This window comes from Bacillus rossius, chromosome 6 (genome assembly GCF_032445375.1).
Source record: "Bacillus rossius redtenbacheri isolate Brsri chromosome 6, Brsri_v3, whole genome shotgun sequence".
In the NCBI taxonomy this organism is placed as follows: domain Eukaryota; kingdom Metazoa; phylum Arthropoda; class Insecta; order Phasmatodea; family Bacillidae; genus Bacillus; species Bacillus rossius.
The window spans coordinates 9,471,252-9,482,474 of NC_086334.1; the positions used below are offsets into that span (position 1 = coordinate 9,471,252).

The window sequence follows — 11,223 nt, forward strand, 5'->3', positions numbered from 1 at the left end:
TTTGTTATTATATAAAAAAAAATTATGCAGCATGTACTGATTTGGGAAACTTACTTTATATTCATGAACATGGATGCATTGTCGCTACATTGGCATTAAATAAGACATAAATCACATATGTATTCTCAGAATATGCTAAAAAATAAAATAAAGCACATTTAGGATCTAGACTAAATATGAATCTTGTTTTTTTTTAAAATAACTTTACCCGAGAAATCTGTTACTTAGTAATACAACAATAATGCCAACTTTCATCACATTTACGGTCGCACATGTAGTAATAACAATGAAATAATTAATGACAAAAATTAATACATTACACAATTATTATTTTAATAGCAATTCAATTTTAAATATTCTGATACATTCTATTTATGAATTTTTTTAGGACCAAGTTTGGTTTGTGTAGACTACCAACGTTAAAATATGTATTATCTGAGAATTCCATGATGGCCAACCAATGAATTTGTTAGCCAATCATTTTGAGCAACATAAAAAATAACTAATATTAATATAAAAAATTTTAATGGGCAAACTAGAGAAAACACCCCGTCACTTTTAACTTCGGGCATATAAATCATTATGCTTTAGTGAGGCTTAATTTTAAAAGACGCACAACAATATTTCTTATGGCCTAAAACCATTGAAGCCAAGATGGCGCCTTTTAGTTTCCATTAAATATTTCAGGAATGCATTTACCTTCATTTGGGACTTTAAACAAATGTCAAGTTGGTAACTACAAAATATTGTTCCGTCGGATGTTGAATTTTGTTTTCCGATTTCCGTGGATACATGAATCACTGTACTCACAGATAATGCCTGAATGCCTTAAATCCACCAAGTCGGATTCTACAGCAATAGATGAAGTGACCAGATTCTTACGTGATCCTACAGTTAACCCAGAAATAAACATTCTCGAATACTGGAAAACTCAGTCTGCGTGTTCACCCAGGCTACATAAACTGTCCAAAAAATATTTGTGTTCACCACCTGCGACAATGTTCTCTGAACGTTTGTTCAGCACTGCAGGAAACATATGTGACCAAAAACAGAATCGTCTTGATCCAGACCGTGTAAAATACTTGTTTTTTTAAATAAAAATTTAAAGGGTTAAATAATTCTGCATAATGTTTAATTTTTTCTCTTAACTTATAAATTATTTTATAATTAACCCTTGAGAACTGGATTCGGATTCGAGGGGTGGATTCGAGGTACTGTTTGGGATTCGGATTCGAGATTCGGATTCGAGAAAAATGGGATTCGAACCATCACTACTAATAACAGATGTAATCAACATATGGACTTTTTTTTCCGAAAACATTTAGTAACTAGTGTTTTCATACATTAAAAGATTACGATTTTATCAAAAATTAAAAATAAAATAAAACAGATACGTATATTAGTGAGCATACTATATCAATGTTTACGTTTCAAATGTTTCTTCAGATTAGTCGATGATGATTTATAACTCAGTTTTTGTTTACACAAATTACAATTAGCAAACTCATTATTTTCCGTAAAAAAATTCCACACAAATGAAGTCTTTTTCCTGCACTTATCCATTCCTTATTTCACTATAAAGATACTAACTACAAAGCATGACAGCCCGCAACAATGTACATGGTGGTAATTAATACACGGCCAGGACGAACTGCAGTGAATGTTGAACTGATTGATACTGGCTGTATCAGGCAGGCTTGAGAGTAACAGATGTAGAGAATTACCGGGCGTGATGAATAATGTATCAGAAACACCGATACCTTTTTACGCTGGTGATGACGGCACGGAGGATGTGTACCCTGTAACGAGAATGCTGATACCTTGTCGCTTCCTGGGACCGCTACTGCTCTGATACAAAAGTATCAGATACTTGTAACTAGGTACATTACTGTATCCGTATCAGGTTGGAACAGATACCGAAAATTGCTGTAACAACCCACCTCTCACATAGAGTAGTAGGGGGTAGTATTACGATTCTGCAGACTCTCCTGTATGACCTGATACATGTGTCCCATTGTTTGTGCTGGTTTCCAATCATCCTTCTTCAAGTGACATTTATTTAAAAATTTTCATCATTTTTGGTAATTTTGAATACATACTGAAAGAGTCATAAGTAGGAATGGGTCATTGTAGTACATGCTAGAAGTTATGTTAAAAAAAAAATCCACTATGATACTTTTCTAGCAAATTTTATATTTTTCGTTGACATATTTTAAAACATTTTTATATTCCTTGAAATTTACCTCTTTGTGTTTTGTACCAATTTACATTTTATTTTAATGCTTTTCGATCTCAAGAGGATTTAGTTACTTCTAGTACTTTTGGTTTCATTTTCACTTGACTATATTCATTATATTTTATATAATCTACTTCTAGAAAGGAACTTGTATCTACATACTTTCATGCTTATTTATAATTTATTTGCTATTATAATGGAGATATTGCAATATATCACAATGTCAAATGGTATGGTTGTTCCATGTTAGTGTTTCTATTGTATCACATTTATAAATATTATACAATGTTATAAATTTATGTAAGTTCTCTTGTGGTTTGTGATTCAGTTACCAAAAGAAACTCCTTTTTGATTGTTAGGTACGTTTGGTGTCTACAGCAAATGTCACTGAAGATGTCTACCGTCTTTCAGTAGGAATTCGATCTTTGCGCTGGAAAAATGGGAAGTTCCTTATAAATGATCGACCAGTTTACCTTCGAGGTTTTGGAAAGCATGAGGACTCAGACGTAAGTATTGCGCACTCGGTACATCCATGGCCGTACTAATCCAAGCACTTCTGATATCTCAGTTTCCCTAAAACTAGATTGCACGATGGTTCTTGATGTAAAAACACATTACTATCATGTCAATTTCATTTATTATGTGCTAACCTCCTGTGTGTGACGTTTTTATATAAAGTCAGGGATGAAAGCATCAAGGTGCTGTCTTAGGTAAATGTAGTGGACGATAATTTTGTAAAATGTTTCCCAACATTAAAATAAATTTTTAAAATATAAATCAAAATTTTAATTTTAGGTATTTTAGTTGGTTTAGATCTTAATCATTTTTCACCTCTTTCTCTTTCTGGTTTTATCAATAATGGTTTTAGAGGAGTGTGTAATATTCACAGGGCCATTGGGGCCCCTCCCTTTTATTTAATGTACAACTTTTTGAACTCCACAATTAAATATATACACACAGATATATATTAACTTGAAAACGTACTGTGGCCATAACTCTAATTGAGTTGTATTAACGCTCTTGAAATCCACTGGGCCATCCTGCACTTAGTACAGGTACATACTATGTATAAACTTGCCCCATAATATATCATTGTTTTACTGTATGTTCTGACTGTGGTTTAACTACAACCAAGCCTATGCAAATATTAGTTTTTTGATGCGAAGCAAATATGAAAATTAATTCTTCATTGTTTTTTGGTGAGCTGCTGCTAGATATGACTAGTCAGGACAGTATCTACCAACATAGGCCTACTAGTTGGACAATGCAGCTGCCTTCTTTGCCAAAGTAGAACAGAGTTAGGCAGCCCTGTAGACCAATCACAGCAACATTATCTTATAAGGAAATACAAAAGTCCCTTTAGCTTCAAGGTCAGCTCCCTAAGAGTAGCAAATATGACATTTGTTCCCTAAAGTTCTGGAGCAACATATCACATAAGGGCATGGTGCATCCTGATAGGCTGTTGAAAATAGCCTACTGCATACTATTTGCAATTTCACACAATTTCCTAGCTGAACATGCACGCGTCCATATGCGGGATTTTTCCATTAACAATAATGAGAAAATAACTATAGTACTTCTCTCAGGCGGACACCTGATTGTCATGCTCCCTTACTTTCTTTCATTCTGAGACTGGGAAACCATCCAACTGTGCCAAAAACAACTGATACTAACGTTGAACTGACCATGTTAATAAAATATCCTATAAATATTTAAAAGCAAACCACTTTCAAGTACAATTGAAATTCGGTCACAAAATTCAAAACATAGTCAAAGTTGCTTGAACAAGTTTTTAGAAATATTTTGCTGGAACATCTCTAAAAATAAATTCAAAACCTTTGCAAATTGAACATACATTATTAAACTAGGCACAATGACTGTTCTGCTGCGATTGTATACATAGTTGTGAGTACAGTCCTTTATTTGTATGCAGAATGGTTCTCTCATAGACATGCCTAACGTCTGGGGTTAAATGATTTTACTTTGATATTGAGTAGTGTGTGTTAAGGAAATTTCTTTTAACAATGAGTGGTCACATTTTCATGAAGAACATCTACCATCCAGTTGTGCTTTTGAAGTACATTCTTTATACTTTGCTAATATTTCCATACATCACTTGTCAGCGGGTTCGAAGAAGAGTTCAAAAGGGCGGGCGGTCATGGCGTCACCGACAGGAACGTGGTTTCCGCAGATCCGCGGCAAGGGCCTGGACCTGCCCCTTGTGACCCACGACTATAACCTCATAGACTGGCTGGGGGCCAACTCCTTCCGCACATCCCACTACCCGTACGCGGAGGAGATCATGGAGATGGCAGACACGCTGGGCATCATGGTGGTCGACGAGTCCCCGGCAGTCAACCTGGAGTAAGTTCCTCCGAGCTTGGCTGGCTTCCTGCCCTGTGAGTGGCTGGTTGAGTTTACACATGGCTGTGTGTTGCTTGGCTGGCTTCCTGTCCTGTGAGTGGCTGGTTGTGTTCACACACGGCTGTGTGTAGCTTGGCTGGCTTCCTGCCCTGTGAGTGGCTGGTTGTGTTCACACATGGCTGTGTGTTGCTTGGCTGGCTTCCTGCCCTGTGATTGCTGGTTGTGTTCGCACGAGGCTCTTTGTTCTTTGGTCGGCTTCTTTACCTGTGAGTGGCTGGTTGTGTTCACACACGGCTGTGTGTTGCTTGACTAGCTTCCTGCCCTGTGAGTGGCTGGTTGAGTTCACACATGGCTGTGTGCTGCTTGTCTAGTTTCCTTCTCTGTGAGTGGCGATTTGTGTTCTGTCTGGTTGTGTTCTCATGTGAATCTGTTTCGCGGGCAGTATCTTCGACGAGGTGCTGCTGGAGAAGCACAAAGCAGTGATGAAGGAGCTGGTGCAGCGAGACAAGAACCGTGCGTGCGTGGTGATGTGGTCGCTGTCCAACGAAGCTCGGACCCAGCAGCAAGCGGCGGGGCCGCACTACAAGTACGTACCCCGGTGCACCACTGCGGCACCAGCTCTCCTGCTGTTCGCGAGCCAGGTTGCCGGAGCATTTACGTACCACTGATTTAATGTTTTTCTTGTTTGAGGTATTGTTTAACAATAACAGAAGTTTTCATTACGTAGCTAATAGCTGATGAGATATTTTAAGGATATAAGAAAAACCTTTATACTTTTTTGACGTGATGTCTAATAAATCGATGAACGCCGGCTGCACGCACGAAAAAGGATGACTCATTGTCCCGTTACGCTTATTATACGCTTGCGACGCATCTATCTCTCTTCCACTCGATTGGATCAACCATCGATTTGACATTTTCTAGTCACATTAAACTTGAAACACTCCCATTTGTTTCCTACTTTTCCTATCATCGTCCTATCCTTAACAGAATAACACAGATTGGAAGAAGTTAAATAGCAAACATGTATAAAATTATAGTTAAAATAATATGTTCGTTAAAGTTATAAACATATTTGAATTAATCAGTATAAATAAAAGTAAATTTATCAATTAAATTGTAGATTAAATTTCACTTCTTCTTTGTATCCATAAAAATAGTGATAATTCAATAAAAATGATTCAATTTTATTCATCAAAGTATGCAATCATTTCATCAATGTTTTGTTATGACGTCACGTTAAACTATCGTCCGTAAACTGACTTTACAGACAACCAATTTTTTTTTACAGGGAGGTGGCAAATTTTACAAGATCGCTGGATGCATCACGACCAATTGCTTTTGTCACCAACCAACAATACGACAAAGATCAAGCAGTAAGTTTTTTATATGCCATGTTTTTTTTTGTTTGTTCTGTATTTAGTTTGCTGTTTTCCGTAATGTGCATTGCAATTGTATGAGTCCTTTTCACTCCTGTGACTAGTTTTAATAATTGTATTAATTGTGTTCACAAAGTATTTCTATGTAGTCCCTTTTAAATGTTTTTTTTTACACTACCAAAGTAACAACAATTAAGTATGCTTATTTAATGAGCATGATTAGCCTCATTGTATTTGTAGTATCTCTGTTTCTCTTTCTTTCTCCTTCTCCTACCAGCCACCACTGCTTATTAGTGATGTCAAATTTATAACCACACTTTTTTTTAAGTGTTTCAATATATGTATGAAGATTGTAACATCTCAGATAAGAACACAAAAAGTAAGGGTAAAAAATCGTAAGTACTCGCCTGTTTAAGCATTAGACATTAAAATTTCACAGAAAGCTGAGGGTTGAATTGCAGTGCACTGGGCTGTGTGAGTGGGAGCGCAATGGATCAAGTGTTGTGTTTTTCCTGCAGGCTGAGTTTGTCGACATCATCGGCGTGAACCGCTACAGTGCCTGGTACCAAGACACGGGCCGTGTGGAATTGATAGTGCGGCAGGTCGTGTCCGATTTTTCCGAGTGGCACAACCGTTTCAGCAACAAGTTCATATTCATTAGCGAGTATGGCGCAGATGCCATTTCAGGCCTGCACACGGTGAGCAGTCTTAGTTTGTTATTCTTAAGCATTTAGTCATACATTTCACTTTGTGTTTTTCCATTATAATCATCACCATCATCAACTGCTTCTAGCCTGCGCCCGAGTTAGCAAAGTAAAATGTCTCCATCTTCCTCTTCGTCTATCCATCCACCATTCTGCCATTCACTCTGTCTCATTCTTCTCCTCTCTCCTACACCCCTTTAACTATCTGCTCTTCTCACCTCCTTGGTCTTCCTTGGGGTCTTCTTCCTGTGTTCTTTAACTATGTCATTTTACTAGGTAGTCTCTCTGGAAATGATGGAGTTAAAGTACTTAGGAATTAGAACGCATTTAACAAAATAGTAACTGCCAAGGAGAGGTGTATGAGAGATATGGTCTGGAAGAAGGAGGTGCCATTAAAATGCAAACAAATGTTGTACAATGCCTACTGTGTGCCCACTGATGGCCAGATCAGAGCAATAGGAGTATGTTGGCAGGTACGAGGCGAGACAGCATCAGTAACGTGATGGTGCAAGCAATAGCAAGGGTACAGGACTTAAATTAGATCATAGAAAAAGCAGGATTGAGATGGTATCGCCATGTACAGAAAATAGGAACAGAGAGACTCCCCAGGAAAATGATGGAGTTAACACACACAGGAAGAAGACCCGAAGGAAGACCAAGGAAGAGGTGGGAACAGCAGATAGTTAAAAAAAGGAGTGCAAGAGAGAGGAGAATAATGGAACAGATTTAACAATGAAGAATAGTGGAGTGACAGGAAGATGGAGCTGACCTGGCCGCAGGTTGGAAGCAGTTGATGGTGTGTGGTGACTCAACATCTTCAGTTGTGAGGTAGAGGATCTGTAGCAGGCTCCTCCATCTGGGTTGTTGCCAACAGCTGCCGTCGTTCGTGTGGACCGAGGACTACCAGGTGGAGCTGTTGCAACGCCACTTCCAGGCCTTCGACAAGCTGCGGCAAGAAGACTTCTTCATCGGCGAGATGATCTGGAACTTCGCAGACTTTGCTACTCGCCAAGGTGAGCCGCATCAAGTATTTCATGCACTATAATGTATGTAGGTATATAATAAACAAGCTGTGATTTTCTTGAGTTTTGGGTGTTCTAATATTTCGAGGCCATCGATTATAAGAAGCATTCCCCATTTTATACTAAATTCCAGTAAAGGAATACGTTTACCTACAAATGTACTTAATTTCTCTGCAATTTAATAAACATATCTATTATAAATATGTGGATGATAATATTAGTACTAAGTTCTTATAAGTACTAATTAACTAATCCCTAGCACTGGCCAATAGGTTTCTCCTCAGGCTGTAGTAGTTTACCTTTCACTGCTTTCATTTTGAATAAGGAGAGGTTCTTTGACACTTGGCGTCTTGGTGAAATAAACAGGAGCTTCACTTACATTTTTCATTACTCATTAGTTTTCTGGCGAATCTTTGAATCTTAATAAATACGAATATATAAGTATGTCTTGCAATTAAATAAATTGGGAATATGTAAGAAGCCATCAGTTGTAATTTGCACACCATTTACAAAGCCAAAAAAAAAAAAGTTATTTTTAAAATCATATAACTTTGACGCTTGCTCGCCCTCTCTATATTAAATATCACGTTACTTTACGTTATAATTAAACCCAAAACGAGTTTTAATAAGCTCAGAAGCAATTCAGGGAAAAAGGTATATCGGCAATAGGCCTACTCACGTGGTAATATGCGGCGAGGAATCTGTGCGACGTCGTAGGTTATAAACAAAGCGACGAACAATAGAATAATTCATTTAAGCAAGCAACCATCTTCGCCCTTTATTTTTTTACGTTGCTATAACCACACATATTTATTTACTTCGGGATATAATAGTAAATATGGATGCATTATGTACACAAATGGATATTTTTCTTTCGCCACAGTTGAACATGTACATTGTGATGCCATCTTGTGACCGGCGATCTACCAACTGTATTTATATTTTATAATAGTATAAATTTAACTAATTAAGTGTGATAGCAAGTATAAATACTTTTTAATACATAGGATTGAATATATATGTAAGTACATATAATTATTTATGCCACTTTTATCTTTTCTTTTTAATTATTAATATCTGGTTTATACTTCCACCACCATGGCAGGGAAATTTCGGCGAGATTCATGCGCGTGCATCTCATCCCTTCCAAAGAGGAGTTAGTTCGCCCCTCCCTTCCTTTCTTCGTTCCCGCGCATTTCTCCCTATATAAAGGGAAGGTCGCCCCCTAAAAACCAGTCATGCCCAAAAACCCCAAATGCGGACAGAAATGTCGAAGTGCCCGCCCTTGCTTAGTAGATATTTTCTACTCTTCCAACTCTTCTTCCTGAGCCATCCTTATACTCCCGTAGCCAACCTGCATGTAATAATGCATGAATTTTGTATCCCGAATGTAAGTGCCCAGGGTTTTCCCTGTGTCTATGCAGGTTTTACCTGGGCCCAACTTATCTAGTATTAGTCTAGAATAGTCAGTGAGGGGAGTTAGTCATGGCGCCAATTGCTGCCATGGCTAACCCCTGCATGATTAGAGCGTATAGGCTTCGGCCTGAGACGCACTTAGAGTCTGTCCCTAATCCAGACCCCTCCCAAACACACTAGTTTTAATTAAGGTTAGGAAAAAAAAAAATTGAAGGAGTTGACAGTCGCCCGTGTGGAATTTCCCCCACGTAGACAATGGTAGCTTATGCCCCTTCTCTCGGAGAGTCGCTTCAGGAACGCGAGAGAGGACGGACGTGAGAAGAGGAGCTACGCGCACTAGTATAGTCTGTGTACTTGTACACAGGCCAGAGGTGGTATAGAGAATATAGGCTAAGAGTGTAAGCACACAAAACGCCCGGTGCGTAGCTGCCCCTACAGCCTAGTCGCAAACTTTGATTAATTTCAGGTTTGTTGGTCAGTGGGTGCGAGTGTGTTGTAGGATGTCTACTGTACAGAGAGATAACAGTACAGAGATACAGATGGAGGGAATTAATGTGCCCTTGCCGAGTGAGGACGAGGCAGAGATGAGCAGCGATGACGGATTCATCACTGTCTCGAGCAAGAAGGTGAAAACAGGGGAAAACCGCGACAGGCTGCGTCCCCCCCTCACCAACCCCACCATCGCGCGCCAGCACGCTGAGCGTGCGCGTAAACAACCGCGGCGACAGGGTGGCGCCTCAGCCAGCCAGTCGACTGCGAGTGCAAATACAGGCACGATCCCTGCGCCACAGAACCCTGCCCCTCAGGCAAAGAAAGTACAGGTAAAACCCCTGTTTGTATTTGTAGACCAAGGCCACAGCTACCCAGTCATCAAAGCTGCACTGGACGCAGCTCTCCATATGACATGGACGTGCGTAAGTCGAGGCCACGATCAATTAATGATCCACACTGCCACGATAGAGGACTACCATCGTGCAGTACAGGCATTAGAGCAGGCAGGTGTGCAGCACTCTGTTCTACTGCAGCCAGACGAGATCCCTAATAAATTTGTCTTTTGTCGGGTGCACAGCAGCATCGACTAAGAATTTATCCAGGCAGAGTTCGTAAAAATGGGCCTGCCCGTACAGAACTTCTGGTTCCTATGCAACAGGCAAACCAGGCGCCCAATAAATAAACTTGTGGTCGAGCTCCCGAAGGCCGTAAACTCAGATAGGATTTACGCCATAAAAACATTCTGTAACCTCAGCATTCGTGTCGAGGACTACCGCCACCCGAAAGGTCCCATGCAGTGTGACAACTGCCAGCGTTTTGGGCATCCCACAAAAGGCTGCAGAGCATCTCCTGTGTGCCGCTGGTGCAGCAAGGGCCATAAAACAGAGCATTGCCCCGAGGGAGGGGACAGGAACAAGGCAAAGTGCGCGAGCTGCAAGGGCCCGCACTGCGCCAACTACAGAGGGTGCCAGGCTTACAAGCGTGAAAACTGGCGCTATCTCCTGCAGGAGGAACGCAAGGAAAGGGAGCTGCAGTCAAAGCGTGCAATTCACGAAAACAAGCGAGCTGCAGCTGCGGTGCAAACACACAAGAGAGAAAAATTAAAAATAATAAAAACAAAAACAAAAAAAATAAAAAAATACCAAAAATATAATAGTTTAATTCATATTAAGTTATTAGCTTTAAAATATCTTAAATAATGTAGCCTACACTCCGCACTAGCAGAGCGTACACATAGTGAAATATGTTCTGTTTGTGTATGTTTAGTAAGTAAGGTGTTCTATTTTTCTTTTAGTTTAGGTGCTACTGGAGGCGGAGTGGGTGGCCCGGTGTGGCCAGCCACCACCAGGGGCGCTTGCGCCCCTGGTTAGAAGATCCAGAACTGCAGAACAACAAACAATGCGGACATTTAAGTCCAAGCGCCCAAACCCCGCATGGTAGACTTTTTCTGCTCTGACCAACTCTTCTTCCTGAACCATCCTTCTTTCTCCCGTATTGAACCTGCCTGAAATTAATGCATGAAATTTGGCATCCCGCATGAAAGTGCCCAGGGTTTTTCCTGTGTCTATGCAGGTTTTACCTGGACCCAGCTTATCTAGTAGTTTAGAGTT

The 11,223-nt window shown here is 39.8% G+C and overlaps 1 protein-coding gene across 2 annotated transcripts in view; it reads left to right on the plus strand.

Annotated features, from left to right (window-relative positions):
* The window catches only part of LOC134532576 (beta-glucuronidase-like), a 29,393-nt gene that overhangs the window by 15,421 nt on the left and 2,749 nt on the right, over window positions 1-11,223 (plus strand). For both annotated transcript variants that reach the window (XM_063369113.1, XM_063369114.1), the window contains 6 exons: window positions 2,596-2,742; window positions 4,428-4,600; window positions 5,043-5,186; window positions 5,892-5,976; window positions 6,498-6,677; window positions 7,558-7,696. In XM_063369113.1, coding sequence (XP_063225183.1) covers window positions 2,596-2,742; window positions 4,428-4,600; window positions 5,043-5,186; window positions 5,892-5,976; window positions 6,498-6,677; window positions 7,558-7,696 — 868 coding nt within the window. The remainder of the gene's footprint in view (window positions 1-2,595; window positions 2,743-4,427; window positions 4,601-5,042; window positions 5,187-5,891; window positions 5,977-6,497; window positions 6,678-7,557; window positions 7,697-11,223) is intronic.